Source organism: Delphinus delphis, chromosome 5 (assembly GCF_949987515.2).
Source record: "Delphinus delphis chromosome 5, mDelDel1.2, whole genome shotgun sequence".
Lineage (NCBI taxonomy): Eukaryota > Metazoa > Chordata > Mammalia > Artiodactyla > Delphinidae > Delphinus > Delphinus delphis.
In genome coordinates, this window is record NC_082687.1 from 106,253,801 (window position 1) to 106,275,651 (window position 21,851).

The 21,851-nt window shown below is 35.0% G+C and overlaps 1 protein-coding gene across 1 annotated transcript in view; it reads left to right on the forward strand.

Annotated features, from left to right (window-relative positions):
- Positions 1–21,851, forward strand: part of AIMP1 (aminoacyl tRNA synthetase complex interacting multifunctional protein 1) — a 40,541-nt gene that overhangs the window by 8,460 nt on the left and 10,230 nt on the right. Inside the window, exons 2-6 of the mRNA XM_060012857.1 lie at positions 7,404–7,537; positions 9,554–9,667; positions 12,423–12,590; positions 18,282–18,493; positions 21,400–21,568. Coding sequence (XP_059868840.1) covers positions 7,404–7,537; positions 9,554–9,667; positions 12,423–12,590; positions 18,282–18,493; positions 21,400–21,568 — 797 coding nt within the window. The remainder of the gene's footprint in view (positions 1–7,403; positions 7,538–9,553; positions 9,668–12,422; positions 12,591–18,281; positions 18,494–21,399; positions 21,569–21,851) is intronic.

Here is a 21,851-nt window from a genome sequence, read left to right on the forward strand (position 1 = left end):
AAGACCCATCTATATGCTGTCTACAAGAGACCCACTTCAGACCTAGGGACACATACAGACTGAAAGTGAGGGGATGGAAAAAGATATTCCATGCAAATGGAAATCAAAAGAAAGCTGGAGTATCTATACTCAGATAAAATAGACTTTAAAATAAACAATGTTACAAGAGACAAGGAAGGACACTACATAATGATCAAGGGATCAATCCAAGAAGATATAACAATTATATAAGCACCCAACATAGGAGCAGCTCAATACATAAGGCAACTGCTAACAGCTATAAAAGAGGAAATTGACAGTAACACAGTAATAGTGGGGGACGTTAACACCTCACTTACAGCAATGGACACAACATCCAAAATGAAAATAAGGAAACACAAGCTTTAAATGACACAATAGACCAGATAGATTTAACTGATATTTATAGAACATTCCAACCCAAAACAGCAGATAACACTTTTTTCTCAAGTGCACATGGAACATTCTCCAGGATAAATAACATCTTGGGTCACAAATCAAGCCACAGTAAATTTAAGAAAATTGAAATCATATCAAGCATCTTTTCTGACCACAATGCTATGAGATTAGAAATGAATTACAGGGCAAACAACATAAAAAACACAAACACATGGAGGCTAAACAATACATTACTAAATAACCAAGAGATCACTGAAGAAATTAAAGAGGAAATCAAAAAATACCTAGAGACAAATAACAATGAACCCATGACGATCCAAAACCTATGGATGCAGCAAAAGCAGTTCTAAGGGAAGTTTGTAGCTATACAAGTCTAGTACAAGAAACAAGAAATATCTCAAATAAACAATCTAACGTTACACCTAGAGGAACTAGAGAATGAAGAGCAAGCAAAACCCAAGGTTAGAAGAAGAAAAAAAATCATAAAGATCAGAGCAGAAATAAATGCAATAGAAACAAGGTAAAAAGTGGCAAAGATCAATAAAACTAAAAGCTGGTTGTTTGAGATAATAAAATTGATAAACCATTAGCCAGACTCATCAAGAAAAAGGAGAGGACTCAAATCAATAAAATTAGAAATGAAACAGAAGAAGTTACAACAGACACCGCAGAAATACAAAGCATCCTAAGAGACTACTACAAGCAACATTATGCCAATAAAATGGACAACCTGGAAGAAATGGACAAATTCTTAGAAAGGTGTAACCTTTCAAGACTGAACCAGGAAGTAATAGAAAATATGAACAGACCAATCACAAGTAATGAAATTGAAACTGTGATTAAAAGTATTCCAACAAACAAAAGTCCAGGACCAGATGGCTTGACAGGTGAATTCTATCAAACATTTACAGAAGAGCTAACACCCATCCTTCTCAAACTCGTCCAAAAATTGCAGAGGAAGGAACATTCCCAAACTCATTCTATGAGGCCACCATCACCCTGATACCAAAACCAGACAAAGATACTACACAAAAATTATAGACCAATATCACTGATGAATATAGATGCAAAAATCCTCAACAAAATACTAACAAACAGAATCCAACAACACATTAAAAGGATCATACACCATGATCAAGTGGAATTTATCCCAGGGATGCAAGGATTCTTCATAATATGTAAATCAATCAATGTGATACACCATATTAACAAACTGAAGAATAAAAACCATATGATCATCTCAATAGATGCAGAAAAAGCTTTTTTTTTTTTTTAACATCTTTATTGGGGTATAATTGCTTTACAATGGTGTGTTAGTTTCTGCTTTATAACAAAGTGAATCAGTTATACATATACATATGTTCCCATATCTCTTCCCTCTTGCATCTCCCTCCCTCCCACCCTCCCTATCCCACACCTCCAGGCTGTCACAAAGCACCGAGCCAATATCCCTGTGCCATGCGCCTGCTTCCCACTAGCTATCTACCTTACTACGTTTGTTAGTGTGTATATGTCCATGACTCTCTCTCGCCCCGTCACAGCTCACCCTTCCCCCTCCCCATAACCTCAAGTCCGTTCTCTAGGAGGTCTGCGTCTTTATTCCTGCCTTACCCCTAGGTTCTTCATGACATTTTTTTTTCTTAAATTCCATATATATGTGTTAGCATACGGTATTTGTCTTTTTCTTTCTGACTTACTTCACTGTGTATGACAGACTCTAGGTCTATCCACCTCATTACAAATAGCTCAATTTCGTTTCTTTTTATGGCTGAGTAATATTCCATTGTATATATGTGCCACATCTTCTTTATCCATTCATCCGATGATGGGCACTTAGGTTGTTTCCATCTCCGGGCTATTGTAAATAGAGCTGCAATGAACATTTTGGTACATGACTCTTTTTGAATTTCAGTTTCTCAGGGTATATGCCCAGTAGTGGGATTGCTGGGTCATATGGTAGTTCTATTTGTAGTTTTTTAAGGAACCTCCATACTGTTCTCCATAGTGGCTGAACCAATTCACATTCCCACCAGCAGTGCAAGAGGGTTCCCTTTTCTCCACACCCTCTCCAGCATTTATTGTTTTAGATTTTTTGATGATGGCCATTCTGACTGGTGTGAGATGATATCTCATTGTAGTTTTGATTTGCATTTCTCTAATGATTAATGATGTTGAACATTCTTTCATGTGTTTGTTGGCAATCTGTATATCTTCTTTGGAGAAATGTCTGTTTAGGTCTTCTGCCCATTTTTGGATTGGGTTGTTTGTTTTTTTGTTATTGAGCTGCATGAGCTGCTTGTAAATTTTGGAGATTAATCCTTTGTCGGTTGCTTCATTTGCAAATATTTTCTCCCATTCTGAGGGTTGTCTTTTGGTCTTGTTTATGGTTTCCTTTGCTGTGCAAAAGCTTTGAAGTTTCATTAGGTCCCATTTGTTTATTTTTGTTTTTATTTCCATTACTCTAGGAGGTGGGTCAGAAAGAATCTTGCTGTGATTTATGTCATAGAGTGTTCTGCCTATGTTTTCCTCTAAGAGTTTGATAGTTTCTGGCCTTATATTTAGGTCTTTAATCCATTTTGAGCTTATTTTTGTGTATGGTGTTAGGGAGTGATCTAAACTCATACTTTTACATGTACCTGTCCAGTTTTCCCAGCACCACTTATTGAAGAGGCTGTCCTTTCTCCACTGTACATTCCTGCCACCTTTATCAAAGATAAGGTGTCCATATGTGCATGGGTTTATCTCTGGGCTTTCTATCCTGTTCCATTGATCTATCTTTCTGTTTTTGTGCCAGTACCATACCGTCTTGATAACTGTAGCTTTGTAGTATAGTCTGAAGTCAGGGAGCCTGATTCCTCCAGTTCCTTTTTTTGTTCTCAAGATTACTTTGGCTATTCGGGGTCTTTTGTGTTTCCATACAAATTGCGAAATTTTTTGTTCTAGTTCTGTGAAAAATGCCAGTGGTAGTTTGATAGGGATTGCATTGAATCTATAGATTGCTTTGGGTAGTAGAGTCATTTTCACAATGTTGATTCTTCCAATCCAAGAACATGGTATATGTCTCCATCTATTTGTATCTTTAATTTCTTTCATGAGTGTCTTATAATTTTCTGCATACAGGTCTTTTGTCTCCTTAGGTAAGTTTATTCCTAGATATTTTATTCTTTTTGTTGCAATGGTAAATGGGAGTGTTTTCTTGATTTCACTTTCAGATTTTTCATCATTAGTATATAGGAATGCCAGAGATTTCTGTGCATTAATTTTGTATCCTGCCACTTTACCAAATTCATTGATTAGCTCTAGTAGTTTTCTGGTAGCATCTTTAGGATTCTCTATGTATAGGATCATGTCATCTGCAAACAGTGACAGCTTTACTTCTTCTTTTCCGATTTGATTCCTTTTATTTCCTTCTCTTCTCTGATTGCTGTGGCTAAAACTTCCAAAACTATGTTGAATAAGAGTGGTGAGAGTGGGCACCCTTGTCTTGTTCCTGATCTTAGTGGAAATGCTTTCAGTTTTTCACCATTGAGGATGATGTTTGCTGTGGGTTTGTCATATATGGCCTTTATTATGTTGAGGAAAGTTCCCTCTATGCCTACTTTCTGCAGGGTTTTTATCATAAATGGGTGTTGAATTTTGTCAAAAGCTTTCTCTGCATCTATTGAGATGATCATATGGTTTTTCTCCTTCAATTTGTTAATATGGTTTATCACATTGATAGATTTGCGTATGTTGAAGAATCCTTGCATTCCTGGAATAAACCCCACTTGATCATGGTGTATGATCCTTTTAATGTGCTGTTGGATTCTGTTTGCTAGTATTTTGTTGAGGATTTTTGCATCTATGTTCATCAGTGATACTGGTCTGCAGAAAAAGCTTTTGACAAAATTCAACACCGATGTATAAAAACTCTCCAGAAGGTGGGCATAGAGGGAACCTACCTCAACATAATAAAGGCCATATATGACAAACCCACAGCAAACATCATTCTCAATGGTGAAAAACTGAAAGCATTTCCTCTAAGATCAGGAACAAGACAAGGATGTCCACTCTCACCACTATTATTCAACATAGTCTTGGAAGTACTATCCACGGCAATCAGAGAAGAAAAAGAAATAAAAGTAATACAAACTGGAAGAGAAGAAGTAAAACTGTCACTGTTTGCAGATGACATGATACCATACATAGAGAATCCTAAGGATGCCACCAGAAAACTACTAGAGCTAATCAATGAATTTGGTAAAGTTGCAGGATACAAAATTAATGCACAGAAATCCCTTGCATTCCTATACACTAATGATGAAATATCTGAATGAGAAATTAAGGAAACACTCCCATTTACCATTGCAACAAAAAGAATAAAATACCTAGTAATAAACCTACCTAGGGAGACAAAAGACCTGTATGGAGAAAACTATAAGACACTGATGAAAGAAATTAAAGATGATACCAGCAGATGGAGAGATATACCAAGTTCTTGGATTGGAAGAATCAATATTGTGAAAATGACTATACTACCCAAAGCAATCTACAGATTCAATGCTATCCCTATCAAATTACCAATGGCATTTTTTACGGAACTAGAACAAAAAATCTTAAAATTTGTATGGAGACACAAAAGACACCGAATAGCCAAAGCAGTCTTGGGGGAAAAAAACGGAGCTGGTGGAATCAGACTCCCTGACTTCAGACTATACTACAAAGCTACAGTAATGAAGACAATATGGTACTGGCACAAAAACAGAAACATAGTTCAATGGAGCAAGATAGAAAGCCTAGAGATAAACCCTCGCACCTATGGTCAACTAATCTATGACAGAGGAGGCAAGGATATACAATGGAGAAGAGACAGTCTGTTCAGTAAGTGGTGCTGGGAAAACTGGATAGCTACATGTAAAAGAATGAAATTAGAGCCCTCCCTAACGTCATACACAAAAATAAACTCAAAATGGATTCGAAACCTAAATGTAAGCCTGGACACTATAAAACTCTTAGAGGAAAACATAGGAAGAACACTCTTTGACATGAATCACAGCAAGATCTTTTTTGATCTACCTCCTAGAGTAATGGAAATAAAAACAAAAATAAACAAATGGGACCTAATGAAACTTCAAAGCTTTTGCACAGCAAAGGAAACCAATAAACAAGACGAAAAGACAACCCACAGAATGGGAGAAAATATTTGCAAACAAATCAATGGACAAAGGATTAATCTCCAAAATATATAAACAGCTCATGCAGCTCAATATTAAAGAAATAAACAGCCCAATCCAAAAATGGGCAGAAGACCTAAATAGGCATTTCTGTAAAGAAGACATACAGAGAGCCAAGAAGCACATGAAAAGCTGCTCACCATCACTAATTATTAGAGAAATACGAATCAAAACTACAGTGAGGTAATACCTCACACCAGTTAGAATGGGCATCATCAGAAAATGTACAAACAACAAATGCTGGAGAGGGTGTGGAGAAAATGGAACCCTCTTGCACTGTTGGTGGGAATGTAAATTGATACAGCCACTATGGAGAACAATATGGTGGTTCCTTAAAAAACTAAAAATGGTTGTGTAGGATCCTTCTCTATTCTCTCTTTTAAGACTTCATGGCTTACATGTGTGGATGTGTTTTCCACTAAGATTTCTCTGTTACTAACATTGTTTTCTCTAAGATTCTGGCTTTGCAGACATTTGAGGAGCAACAGGGTATTCTGTACTCACTTTTGGTAAAAATTGGCAGAATTTAAAAGGTTATATATTCATTTTCATTTTTGTAACTTTTTTCCTCTGCATTTTCTAAACTATTAAATAATAGTCGATGAGGAGTTTACTGTGACTTTTCCAGGTTAACCACCCACCCCCCATTTATATTTTCTTCATTACTAGCAACTTTATTTTTATAGGGTTTTTAAAATTGCTTCCATATCATAAATTGTCAACTTTAGCATAAAGTGTTTTGGGGTTGGTTTTCTTTTTATAAAAATAGTAAACATCTTAGAATGTTCTTTATATAGGATGGTTATTGCCTAATAATTTGAAATTTAAAGCAATCTTGTCCACTACTAGCCATTTTTTATCAAAAAATTTCACTGTTTATATAGTGTGCATCATTTATTTAAAATTAGAATTATTTCAGCAATGCTTGTGGCATACTTTGGATTATAAATTGATGTTAAATTAGGGACAAAGAGCAGTTCATAGTATTGTTAATGATTAACCGTGTCTTTTCTGAGTGTGACTATTTGTCTTAACATTTGGCGGTTAGAACTTTAACGTGATGAATTAATCTCAGAATTTTGCTTATATATGCATCTTTCTGCTTACTGATATCTTGTTTTCTAATTTCTATGCATTATTATAAAGTTAAAATTCTAATTCATTTTTTTTTACAAAGGATACAGTATATATATACTGATAATTATTTCTGAGTAGGTATGTGTTTAATATTGGTGTTTTCCTATTTGTCGACCTTTTTCTTTTAATATTTGTCTTTTCTAGTTTACATGTTCTTCCTTACTTGTAAGTTTGTGCATAATTAAATAAACAGTAGAAATATCCAATATATGAAAGAAACATACAAAGAAGGAATTCAGCAATTGTCTTTACTTTGCAACTCAGGTGTGGTACTCAGTTATCCCTTAGTTAAGGTTGTTGTTAGTCTGTCCTTTAGTGTTCCTATCTTATGTCATAGTATTCTGTAGTATTTTAAAGCTTTTTTTTAAAACTTTCCAACCTAAAATATGATTAAATAGCATGTTTTCATGCTTTTAGGAAAAAATTGATTTTCTTTTCCAAACAGAATGAGGAATTAATCTATTAACATTTCTGCCTCTTGTTTGGTTTGTTGCTCTTCAGAGGAAGAGTATTTTTCTAACATCGTTCTGTTATGGTAGAAAATGTTTTTCGTCTCATACTGCTTGTTCATGGTGTCCTGTACAATAAATTTATTCATTCTACAGTATAATGTATCACTTCCATTTTTTCACTTAGGATTTTCTGCTGTTTCTTGGCAAAAATGGCAACCAGTGATGCCGTTCTCAAGAGACTGGAACAGAAGGGTGCCGAGGCAGATCAAATTATTGAATATCTTAAGCAGCAAGTTGCTCTTCTTAAGGAGAAAGCAAGTAAGGAAATTTGAAAATTTAAATTTTCTAGGGAGATAACTTAAAATGAATTCATATATTGACATAGCAAAAAAATATATATATGTTTACCACATATATTATTACTTCACAAACTTGATGATGAGTTCTATATTCCTTTAATATTACAATTATGAGTGAAATAATATAGGGTTAAGATAAGCTAGAATTGGTGTATAGTGAATATGTGATATTTAGAGAAAACAACATTATTTTAAGACTGATAAAAGAAAATACTTAAAATAAGTTGGTATAGAATTAGAGATTAAAAATGAATAAAATTGAGTGGAGTCAAACATGAACTCAAATATCTCCTCTAACCTTGTATAGAAGAAAATGTATACTTTCACATTACTCTCTGCTAGGGTATTTTCTGAAATGATTTTTACATTTTTTCCAGTGCTTAAGTTTTACATGGAAATTGCTATGGTGCATACAAAAAATATCAAATCTGAATTTCTGCTTTTAAAATTTAGGTTGTTTTCTGTTTTGTTTGTTTAAGTATATTTTATTTCTCAATAGCCAATGTTAATGTTATGAAAATACCAGAATGTTTACCATCACTTATAGAAATAAATGCTTTTCTTGGCTACATAAAACTGAATGGCTTATAGAATTCTACATTCATTCTCTAAAAATTTTTCCCATTATCAATTTTTTTCTTAATTTTAAATACTGTTTTAATTATTTTTATAATGTTTTATAAACATTGTTATTGTTTTTCTTAAAATTTTAAAAGGATTTTTCTTATTTTTAAAAATTCTTAATATTTTCATTAGTAAGATGAAGAGATTAGAGATATATGTAATATAGAAGAGAATTAAAAAAGAAGTAATTTTTGAATAGTAGTAATAATAAAAATGTGTATTTCAGTAAGTAAATACTTAGGCAGGACTATACTGCCTGACATATGAGAGGGTCACATGCTACATGGTTCACATACATGATGTCACCAAAAATGCAACAGGTATAATACAGATTGATACAGTAGTGTGCCTTTGTATAGACAACTCAGATACCAAAAGCAGCTTTCAGTCATGTTGTTGATTTACTCAGAATGATGAATGATTCTTTATGTAAAGCTCTTGAACAAAACAAAGTACAGTCTACTCTTGATTTACGTGGTACTTGATTCCTAGAAAATTCAGAGTATAATGAAAATGTTTAAGAATGTTTATATATAAAAAGTAATTAGGATCTAGGCTCAAATAATTAACAGGATTTTCACTTATACAAATGTACAATGGGCCGCTGCAAAATCCTGCAGAATGTAAGACGGTTCTTCATTTTACTGGAATATCTAGCATATTTCAGGACATCTGGCATACCTGACCCCTGCCTAACAAATGCCAGTAATGACTCCCGTTACTTGTGACAACAAAAAATACTCCCACAGATTTTCAAAATCCCACCTAGCGAGCAGTAGCAACCCCACCAAGAATCACTGTTTTTCTTTTATATTTTTGTATACCTTATTGCTGACCTCGAATATTATGTGTTGAGCAAATCTTTGAAGTTATTTCATTCATTAAATGTTTGACCAGCTTAACTTTTGAGACATTAGGAGTAAAAGATTATTCAGTTCCTTTTACAAGGTAATCACTAAAAAAGAAGAAATGAGAAATTTTTTTATTGTTTGGTATCATTATTAGATCTTAGACTTTTTTAAAAGTTTAATATGTCTAATATTTGTCTCTCTTTCTTACAGTTAACCTGTTACTGACACTCTGAGCCAGGTTCATAAGAATGTTTATAAAAGCTAGGAAAATGATTGATAAACAAAACCTTTTATGTTGTTATTATTCCACAGATTTTTTCCCCGTTTTTCTCTCTCTTTTAAATATCATGTTATTTTAATAAATACTAAACTGATATAAAGAAACTGGCCAAACTTTTGGTTACTAGCTTTGTTTAAACTGGCTATGCTTTTTTTAAGTAGTATCCATAAGAAACCTTTTAGAAAACAGCTGTATCTTAACTGGTTGTTCTTGATCCCAGTTTTGCAGGCAACTTTGAGAGAAGAGAAGAAACTTCGAGTTGAAAATGCTAAATTGAAGAAAGAAATTGAAGAATTGAAACAAGAGCTAATTAAGGCAGAAATTCAAAATGGAGGTGATTAATTACAGAAATCATAGGTTGTTTTTATTCATAATAATAATTATTATATTGTTTATTAAGTTAGGTTTTATGCTTGGCTACTCACGCATTCATGCATTTATCCTCTTATACTGAAGAGAAAATACAGACTTAGAAAATGCAAATAAATGATCTTGCCTAAGATCATGCAAAAAGTGTCAAAGCTGGAGTTCAGAAAGCTGTACTTCTAATCTCTGTACTGTGATCATCACTATTCCCTATTAAACTTGATCATCACTATTCCCTTGATCATCATCAACTATGTCACTATATAGTTGTTGAAAATAAGCCATAATAATATTTAGTTAACATTTACTAAGTTTGGCTTTATGCCAGGCACTATGTGCCAAGTGCTTCGTATACATTATATATTTTATCCTTAAAATTACATATATACAAATATCCTTGTTTTACACATTGAAGCTTAGAGATGTGTAGTCATTTGCCTGAAATCAAATACTTTTTTTTTTTTTTTTTTTTTTTTGCGGTACGCGGGCTTCTCACTGTTGTGGCCTCTCCCGTTGCGGAGCACAGGCTCCGGACGCGCAGGCTCAGCGGCCATGGCTCATGGGCCCAGCCGCTCTGCGGCATGTGGGATCTTCCCAGACCAGGGCACGAACCTGTGTCCCCTGCATCGGCAGGCGGACTCTCAACCACTGCGCCACCAGGGAAGCCCTCAAATACTATTTTTAAGTTACCCAAGCCAGCATATAATTATCATTCCAACATTTATGTTGAAAAAAAAAAGAAAATTTTTATTGAATTATTTTAAAGGTTTCTAGATAAATTCACATTATTATAAAATGACATTAATAGTATGAATAGTTCTATTATAATTTCAAAGTACCACATGGAAAAACATTTGATTATATTGTAGAAAATCCTTCCTGGGTGAATTAAGGAGGCCCAGGTGTAGTGAAACCCTGTCTTACTACTCCCTTTTGACCTTTATTCTCTCACTAAGTTATTCTGAATGCTCTAGTATGCATTCTACCCTAGCTAAATAAAAGTAAGAGGAAAAAGCCAATAATGTATGCTTAAAACTATCAACTGGAGAGAATATTATTTTCACTTGAAAATAATTGATGTTTTCCAAGATTAGGAGATTTGGAATACATGTGCAGAATTAAATAAACCGGTAAAATATTAGCAGTGTAAAACTGCTTTTCATTTCTCCCAGTTCTAGAAGATCTCCCTGTAAACATTAAACTTTTAAGCTGTGATCTTAATAAAACGCTGAAACAAACAGTTTGAATTAAAGTACTGAATTCTGTCTTGTTGAAACATAAAATAGGGGTAGATGGAGCTTCATATTACTAAAAGAAGCCTTGAAAGAACTTAAAAATACCTCTGAAAAGTGGTTTGAATATTGGCTGGAATATAAGCCACATCAAAATCCCTCACAAGATTATATTCTTCCATGTTCACTAGGCAGTGAGTATGTTTTTAACATTGCTGGAGCAATTTTCTTTACTTCTTTAAAATGTTTTTTGAAACAGAATTATGGGCAAATAATGCTGCTATCTCTCCATTACTTCTGATGATTGTTACTAAAACATCTTTTCAGTTGATTGTTCAACTTAAGAGAAAACCTGAGTGAAAAACATGCCATCTTGCCAAACCATGAGGGGGTGTAATCTCTGGAGATAGACAACCTGGGTATAAATTCTTACTTCCCTTACTCACTATGCGTGTGATGGGCCAGTTTCTTAACTTCTGTATGGCTCGGCTTGATCATCTGTAAACGTGGATATGAATAAAACTTGTTGCTTAGGGTATTTATGAGAATTACAAGAGTTAATTCAGATAAAGCATTTTGAAAAGTGTCTGGGACATAGTAAGTTTATAATAAATACTAGCTTACATTGTTGCCATCTAAAATTTTCTCAGTTTAATCATTAGTGATTGAAGGAGAATAATGCATTTATTCTTTTATGGTTAAAATAAACTTAATTTCTTGGTAGCCTTTCTACAGTCTCAGATAGTAGAGACTTGATAATCATACACACTGAATTTCCTTTTTAAGAAGAGTTCATGTTCTACCATATGACCCAGCAGTTCCACTCCTAGTTATATATCCAAAAAACCAAAAACACTAATTCAAAAAGATACATGCACCCCAGTGTTCATAGCAGCATTGTTTACGATTGCCAAGATATGGAAGCAACTTAAATGTCCATCAACAGATGAATGGATAAAGAAGATGTAGTATATACATACAAACACAGTGGAGTACTGCTCAGCCATAAAAAAGCATGAAATTTTGCCATTTGCAGCAACATGTGTGGACTCAGAGGGTATTATGCTGAGTGAAATAAGTCAGACAGAAAAAGGCAAATACTGTATCACTTATAGGAGGAATCTAAAAATTATAACAACCTAGTGAATATAATAAAAAAGAAGCTGACACAGATTTAGAAAACAAACCAGTGGTTACCACTCAGGAGAGGGGAAGGGGGAGGGGCAATATAGGAGTTGGGGATTAAGAGGTACAAACTATTGTTTGTACAAGGATATATTGTACATTATGGGGAATATAGGCAATATTTTATAATAACTATAAATGGAGTATAACGTTTAATAATTGTGAATCACTATATTGTACACCTGTAACATAATATTTACAACTATATTTCAATTAAAAAAAATAAAGAGTTCATATTTGTTATTCACAGTTTTCCATTTGTTTGTTGTTTAATATAAACGACATTATTTTCATTTTCTCTCTCAGTAAAACAGATACCATTCCCATCTGGTATTCCACTGCAAGCTGATTCTGCGGTTTCTGAAAATGTGATACAGTCTATACCAATAACAGCCATATCTTCTGGTGCCAAAGAGCAGATAAAAGGAGGAGGAGGAGAAGAAGAAAAGATGAAAGAGAAAATTGAAAAGAAAGGTATTTTTGAACAGTTGAAGTTATTTGGCACTTGACTCGTTTATCACATGTCAGCATTTTTGATAATAATGGTGTCAAGAAGAAAGTTCAGACTTTTATGAACTAAAGTTAGGAACAATAGGATAATGGAACCTGGGCTCTAAAGGATGACAGGATAAGAGTGTGGCATTTGAGGTAGAGGGACCAGCATAACTAAAAAAAAGGAGAGATTAAGTATAGAGGCCCATGTGTAGTTTGGTATGACTGAATTTAGGTGTATATATAGGGGATAGTTTCAGAGAAATCACAGGTAGAAAGTTAGCTTAGAACCAGTTGTGAAGATACGAAAGGGATATTCCAGTCAAACCAGAATTTCTGAACTAGCATGGGGGTGTTGAAGTTTTAGGAACCCATTAAGATCTGAAGTGCAAAGTATATCACAGTCCACTTAGGCAACTAGAGTAGAAATCTTAGAGTCAAGCTTAACTTGTCCCTGTCCCTCAATTTCATATTTAATTGGCTACCAAAACCTATACAAGCATACCTCAGAGATATTGCAGGTTCAGTTCCAGGCCACTGCAATAAAGCAAATATCACAAGAAAGCAAGTCACAAGAATTTTTTGGTTTCCTAGTACATATGAAAGTTATGTTTATACTATACTGTAGTCTGTTAAATGTTCAATAGCAGTGTGTCTAAAAAAAATAGTGTATATAACTTAGTTAAAAATATTTTATTGCTAACACATGCTAACCATCATCTGAACCTTCAGCAAGTCATCCTCTTTTTGCTTGGGGAGAGTCTTTTCTCAATGTTGAGGGCTGCTAACTGATCAGGCTCATGATTTCTGAAGGGTGGGGGCCTGTGGCAGTTTCTTAAAATAAGACAGCAGTGAAGTTTGCTGTACTGATTGAATCTTTCTCTCACAAACTATTTCTCTGTAGCACACATGCTGTTTGATAGCATTTTACCCACAGTAGAATTTCTTTCCAAATTGGAGTCAGTCTTCTCAAACCTTGCCATTGCTTTATCAACTAAGTTTATGTAATATTCTAAATCCTTTGTTATCCTCAACAGTCTTCCCAGCATCTTCACCAGGAGTTGATTTCATATCAAGAAACCACTTTCTTTTCTCATCCATTAGAAGCAACTCCTTATCCATTAAAATTTTATCATGAGATTGCAGCAATTTAGTCACATCTTCAAGCTCCACTTCTAATTCTCTTGCTATTTCCACCACATCTGCAGTTCCTTCCTCCACTGAAATCTTGAACCCCACAAGTTATATATGAGGATTAGAATCAGCTTCTTCCAGACTCCTGTTACTGTTGATATTTGACCTCTTTCCATGAATCACAAATATTCTTAATGGCATCTAGAATGGTGAGTCCTTTCCAGAAGGTTTTCAATTTAGTTTGCTTAAATCCATCAGAGGAATCACTATGTATGGCAGCTATAGCTTTAAAAAATATATTTCTTAAAGAATAAGACTTGCAAGTCAAACTTCTTGATCCATGGGCTATGGGCTATCCATATAGCATGGATGTTGTGTTAACAGGTGTGAAAACAACCTTAATCTCATTGTACATCTTTATGAGAGCTCTTGGGTGACCAGGTGCATTGTCAGTGAGCAGTAACATCTTGCAAGGAATCATTCTTGTGAGCTGAAAGTCACAACAGTGGGCTTAAAATATTTTGTAAACCATGTTGTAAACAGACACACTGTCATCCAGGCTTTGTTGTTCCATTTATAGAGCACAAACAGAATAGATTTAGCATCATTCTTAAAGGCCCTAGGATTTTCAGAATGGTAAGTGAGCATTGGCTTCAACTTCAAGTCACCAGCTACATTGGCCCCTAACAAGGGAGTCAGCTTGTCCTTTGAAGCCAGGCATTGACTTCTCCTCTCTTGCTGTGAAAGTCCTAGATGGCATCTTCCTACAAATAGAAGGCTGTTTCATCTGCATTGAAAATTTGTTGTCTAGTGTGGCCACTTCATTAATTATCTTAGCTAGATCTTCTGGATAACTTGCTGTAGCTTCTACATCAGCACTTGCTGCTTCACCTTGAATTTTTATGTTATGGAGATAACTTCTCTCCTTAAAGCTGATGAACTAAGCACTGCTAGCTTTAAACTTTTCTTTTTGCAGATTTCTCATCTCTCTCAGCCTTTACAGAATTGAAGAGAGGGCTTTGCTCTGGGTTAGGCTTTGGCTTAAGGGAATGTTATGGCTGGTGTGCTCTTCTATCCAGGCCACTAAAACTTCTCCATATTAACAATAAGGCTGTTTTGCTTTCTTATCATTCATGTCTTCACTGGAGTAGCACTTTTAGTTTTCTTCAACTTCTTTGCATTCACAACTTGGCTGTTTGGCAGAAGAGATCCAGCTTTGGGCCTATCTTGGGTTTTGACATGCCTTCCTCACTAAGCTTACTCATTTCTAGCTTTTGAACGTGAAGAATGTGTGACTATTCCTTTCACTTGTACACTTAGAGACCATTGTAGGGTAATTAATTGGCTTAATTTCAATATTGTGTTTCAGGGAGTAGGGAGGCCCGAGGAGAGGGAGAGAGACGGGTTGGCTTGTTGGTGGACAGTCAGAACACACACAACATTTATTAAGTTCAGCATTTTATATGGACATGGCTTGTGGTACCCCCAAACAATTACAGTAGTGACATCAAAGATCACAGCCACAGATCACCATAACAAATATAGTAATAAGGAAAAAGTTTGAAATACTGTGAGGATTACCAAAATGTGATACAAAGACACGAAGTGAGCAAATACTGTTGGAAGAATGGGGCCAAGAAACGCTTGATGCAGGGTTGCCACAAACCTTCAATTTGTAAATAATGCAGTATCTGCAAAGTGCAGTAAAGGGAAGCACAATAAAATCAGGTATGCCTGTAATTCCTACCACCACAACGTATCTGGAGCACAGCTCTGTTCCTCCGTTTTGTTAGGTGCTACCAGGTAGTTCAGGTTCTCATGATCTCATCTAAATTAATGTTCAAGCCTCATTTTTTCTAGTCTGTCCTTCCATTGCTGCTAAAGCTATTTTTCTAATCATAAATCTGACTCCTTTTTTTATTTAACTTTCCTTTATTCCTTTCTGGACTTCATTTCCCCAGGTATGTCTAAAAATGTGCTTTTATAATTCATTATACATGCCTCTCATAGTATTTAAACTTAGTTAAAATTTTTTTGGAAAATATAAAATGGCTCAGGGATCTGTGAGCTAACCTAAGCCATTTTAGCACTTCTGAGTTCTTTTAGTAAGCATCAATAGCCTCTGTTAGAAGTAGTTAGTGGCTGTACATCCTCTCCTACATAACTTCACCACTAGGTGGTATGGTTACAAAGAAAGCAGTTCAGACTAATTCTTTCACTTTATGAATTTTATTAAGTAGGCACAGAACAGTCATGCAGCCTGTTCTTATAAGTTTGGTGAAGTCCATCCTCAAAGAGGATGAGTTACAGTGGCTGCAGGGTCAGCCAACCTTCTAGTCAAATGAGACAACAAAGTCTTCCTTTGGAGGAGGAGGGAGCACACAAAACCAAATGGAGATCTAGGTCTAGAATGCCTCTGTTCAATAGAACTTCCTGTTCTGTATAGCTGCATTATCCAACACAGTAGACAATAACCACATGCAGCTATTTGAAATGTGTCTAGTATGACTAAAGAACTGAATTTTTAATTATTTTAAATTTAAATGTTAATAGCTCTGTAGGGTTGGCAACTACTATATTGGACAGTGCTGGATTAGAAGGCTGTTCCATTGGTGTTTGGCTGCTAAGATTGCCAGATTCCAAAATTCTGCTCACACAAGGGTTGTGGCACCCATACAGTCTTTCTATACTGCCACTTATAAGCATCACTCATTTGTTAATGAAACATTTCTAAAATCCCTTAAGATGACTAACAAAGTTCTTGGTATAGATTTTGATATTTGCAATCACCTCTGGAATGTGGATTCCTGATAAAGGTATTTCAAATGCCTAGAGAGTAAAGTTTAAAAATGTATATGAAAATAGCTATATTATGCTGTTATAGTAGTATGTATGTAGTATTTTAAAATAAATGTATGGTTTATCACTCAAAGATAACTACTATTAAGATTTTTGTAGTAATTTTATATATATATTTCTATATCATTTGGGCTTTTACTCTTTAAAAAAATCTTTGCTAATATGTTACATGGAAAATAGTATTTTTTAAAAATTTTCTAATGAAAGTAAAAATTGTCCATTATTTTAAACTAGCTCTACCTTCTTTTTTATAGACTATCTTTGTGTAAATTGTGAATGCTTTTTACACAAAATCATCTATTCCTACTCCAGGCAGAATTATTCTTCTCTGTGCTTCTATATTTCTTTGTGTATGTAATATTTATCACATGTTCACTGTATACATCTGTCTTTCTTAAAAGAGATTTTTAGTGCTTAGCTAGCATGTGCCACTCATCTTTTTTCAGTGCCGTAGATCTGAGTAAATATTGGTTCAAAGATAAAACAAAGAAATAGTTAAGAAACAATGTTTTCGGGCTTCCCTGGTGGCGCAGTGGTTGAGAGTCCGCCTGCCGATGCAGGGGACATGGGTTTGTGACCCGGTCCAGGAAGATCCCACATGCCGCAGAGCGGCTGGGCCCGTGAGCCATGGCCGCTGAGCCTGCGCGTCCGGAGCCTGTGCTCCGCAACGGGAAAGGCCACAACAGTGAGAGGCCCGTACTACAAAAAACAAACAAACAAAAAACAAACAAAACAATGTTTCAAGCCATAATAACTTATCTCTTAAGATTGGGAGGTAAATAAGTTTTTGTTTTGTTTTACATTTTTTTTCTGCCAGAGAGGCTAAATGTAAACTTTAGGAATATGAACTCTATACAGGTTGCATTTTGACTCAATGGCTAAAGTAATCTTATGCTAATAAGAGTTATATTATCAGCATATAAATAAAAGTAGAATTTTATAAACATAATCAGAATAAAATGTGACTCTCTAGAGTCACAGTAAATCTTAAATCTTAAAGGATTTTCTACACTTCTGTTTCAGGGAAAGGCAAATTTTCTCTTTAAAAGGTTATTTGCTGGCCATAAAGTCTCTGTTACAACTACTACACTCTGCTGTAGTACCAAAGTATCCATAGACAACATGTAAATTAATGAACATGATTTTGTTCTAATAAAACTTTTTGACACGTAGTGGGCTGGATTTGCCCTTGAGCTATAGATTACCAACATCTACTCTGTGTCTTTAACTAGAGATATAGACAGTTAATTCAACAGAGAAATTGCTTAAAAAGGGTTCAAATATTGTGACATGAGTAATTCTTTCCTTTGTTATTTAAATGAAGATAGGAGATAAACACTCATTTTTTTTTTTTTTCTTTTAAGCTCAACAGCATCAATGCTATAGAGATTTTCATAGTGTTTTTTGTTTGGTTGGTTGGTTTTTTGGTTTTTTTTTTTTCGGTACACGGGCCTCTCACTGTTGTGGCCTCTCCCATTGCGGAGCACAGGCTCCAGACGCGCAGGCTTAGTGGCCATGGCTCACGGGCCCAGCCGCTCCCCAGCATGTGGGATCTTCCCGGACTGGGGCACGAACCCGTGTCCCCTCATCGGCAGGCGGACTCTCAACCACTGCACCACCAGGGAAGCCCTCATAGTGTATTTTTACTTCTGATGTTTATCCATTTATAAATATTTTTAGGAGAGAAGAAGGAGAAAAAACAACAACCAGCAGGAGGAAGTGCTGACTCTAAGCCTATTGATGTATCCCGTCTGGATCTTCGAGTTGGTTGTATCATCACTGCCAGAAAACACCCTGATGCAGATTCTTTGTATGTAGAAGAGGTAGATGTTGGAGAAACAGCCTTAAGAACAGTTGTCAGTGGCCTGGTGAATCATGTTCCTCTTGAACAGGTAATCTGTATAGCTAAAATTATTTCTACATATACATTTCACCTTCATTCCCTCTTTCTTAATGTTTTTTCATTTAATTTTTGTATCATACTGCACAACATGAGCCGGTATTGATTAATTCAGTTGATTGGTTTGAATGTAATGAATTCCACCAAAAAGTGCATAAAACTAGCAAAAACTTGCAAAACATCTGTAAATTACGATCAAATTCAGGAACATAGAAAGAAGAAATGATATGGGTTTTTTTTCTCAATTTTTAAAAATGTTTTTAGTTTGGTATTTAACAACATTGTTCCATCATGGAATTTTATTCCTTGATTTTTAAAATCATTGTTATATAATTCAGAAAGTACCAATCTAAAATTAAGAAAGCAAGTTTTATTTCTTTATAACTCAAGAAATATTTTCATACCTGAAGACGAAAGAGGAGAGGGGATCATGAAGATTGAACTTGCAATTTTTAATGGTATTCCTTTATTCATTAAAAATTTGATGTTTTGGGGCTTCCCTGGTGGCACAGTGGTTGAGAGTCCGCCTGCCGATGCAGGGGACACGGGTTCATGCCCCAGTCTGGGAAGATCCCACATGCTGCGGAGCGGCTGGGCCCGTGAGCCATGGCCGCTGAGCCTGCGTGTCTGGAGCCTGTGCTCCGCAACAGGAGAGGCCACAACAGTGAGAGGCCTGCGTACCGCAAAAAGAAATTGATGTTTTGTATTTTATTATTTAGATATTTAAATGTATCTATATTTCCAATGACCATGGAATGAATCAAAGACAGTAATAGTTTTCAATTTGCTCTTTCTAGACATCTTCTGTAGTAATTTGCATCATTTACCTATCTCCTCTGCCCCATAGGGCTTGAGATATTGCAAAGACCATAGACTTCAACATTAAAATAGTTCTGCCTCTCAGTCCTTTGCCAACTTTGTTGCTTATTGGCTTTGTGAACTTGCATAAATTCCTACATTTATTCATTCCTATTTCTAGATGCTAATATTTATTGAGCACCTATACTGTGCCAGGAACTATTCTAGGCAAGTGAATTAAAATAGAAAGATAGATAGATAGATAGATAGATAGATAGATTTGCTTAAAAAAACAAAAAGCCCTGCCTTTGTGAAACTTATATCCCTATGAGGGAGTCAGAAAATCATAATATATAGTGTGTTAAATGGTGATAAATATCAGGAGAAAAATGAAGTAGGGAAAGAATCTAGGAAGTATTGAGACTAGGAAGATGTTGTCATTTATATAAAGTGGCCATGGAAGACCAAAGAAAGTGATATTTAAGTAAAGGTCTAAGAAAATGAAGAAAGCAAGTCATTCTGTCTGGCGGGAGAGCATTTTCAGGCAGCCCTGAGTCAGAAGTATTCCTGGGATGTTCAAAGAACAGCAGGAGGCCAGTGTCACTGTAGCAGACTAAATAAGGGGAAATGTCATGGGAGATGAAATCAGAGATGAAGATGCCAAATGATATAGGGTATTAGAGATCATTGTAAAAACGTGGGCTTTTATTCTGAGTGAGATGAAAGCCATTGGAGGATTTTTGAGCTAAGGGGTAATATGCTCTGTGTCACATATTAGTAGTATCATCCGGTTGCTTTGTGGAGGGGAGAAAGATGGAATTAAGGAGATCAGTGAAGAAATTTCTCTTATCTGTGAAAAAAAGATAGACTTGGCACATGTGTGTGCTTTTTCTTTTTAACATCCGTTTTGTATAGGACCAGGGCTCCTTTATAACTACTTATGAAGTTAGGTTCATAAGGAGCCCTGGAGAAAAGAACCAACTGATCTTGAGCCAGCTCAAATTGGAAAAACTCCTCCTCCTTGGGGCTTCAACGTTTTTGTTCTCATAAGTTACAGACTTTTTCTTCTCTTCCAGAAGCTATCATTCACAGCCATAAGCAAAGCTATTTATGTACACATCTGTATCTAACCCAACAAGTCAGTACTAGTAAGCAGTCTATAAAGTAATAGCACTTAGCTCCCCAAAACTGCATACCAAATTTTGTGCATTTGTTTATTTTTCTAAGGTAAAGGTCCACAGCTCTCATCTGATTCTTAACAGATTGCATCTAGCTAACCCTGTTGTTTTTCTTATACATATTTGCTATAACTTTTCTTTTGAAGTTCCCATATATGTGGCATTTTACAGTTATTTGTTTGAAGACAATAAGAATTCATGAAGACCTCCAAAATGGGGGCCTTTTAAATTTGAGCCTTAGGCTAATTTTTTTTAATCATAGAATTTGGTAGTAAATTTGAAGTTTACAGAAATTTTTATGTACTTCTTTAACAAATTATAGAAATAGCCATAATTGTTCATTGTAGTGTGCACAGTGCTTGAATTGTTAAATGATCAGTATTTTTTAACTTAGGAAATGAACCTTGCATAGTATTGGAAATGATCAAACATATAGGAGAAAAAATATGCATTTATTTTAGTGCTAATGATAAGCTAAATACTTATTTACATGTTGTGATTTAATCCTTGTGACAAGTCTTTAATATCATTTCCCTCCTTTTGTGAGGAAACAGGGAGATCAACATTATACAGCCTCATTGCTAGTACATGGCAGATTAAATTCAAAACCAAATCTGTTTCACTCAGCCATTTCTTTATTTATATTTAAGTGAAATATTATTGCCTCTGCTATTTGATCTCTAATGCCTATTATTGCCTCTGCTGTTTGATCTCTAATGCATTGTCAATTTGTAGAATTTTTTTTTCATGTTGATATAAGACTTCTTAACAACATAAAAGATTTTGGACACAGATAAGGATAAAAACAGCCACAAAAATAGGACATTTGATATTTAGCATATTAGGTGTACCTTAATGTATTCTAGATAAGATTATTCTAAATCTCTAGACATCTTTAATCACCAATTTATATTTCACACAGATGCAAAATCGGATGGTGATTTTACTTTGTAACCTGAAACCTGCAAAGATGAGGGGAGTAGTATCTCAGGCAATGGTGATGTGTGCTAGTTCACCAGACAAAGTTGAAATCTTGGCACCTCCTAATGGGTCTGTTCCTGGAGACAGAATTACCTTTGATGCTTTCCCTGGTAAGTATTTGTTAGTCATTATTTAAAATAGTTTGGGAATCATTGTTCTCAAAGCTATGCTTGGAATGTTTAAATTTAAAGTCAATCCTGTAAATGACTTGTAAGACTTTACATTAGATGATCATTATTAGTGATATTATTGAGTTTATTGAGATCGACTCAAGATGGCACAACTGTCTAACTATTCCGTTCCCATGAACACTCAAATTTCATAAAACACCAGAGAGATTTTACCCTAAGTGAAATACTGATTTTGATACCTCCATAGCAGAAGTGTCATAAG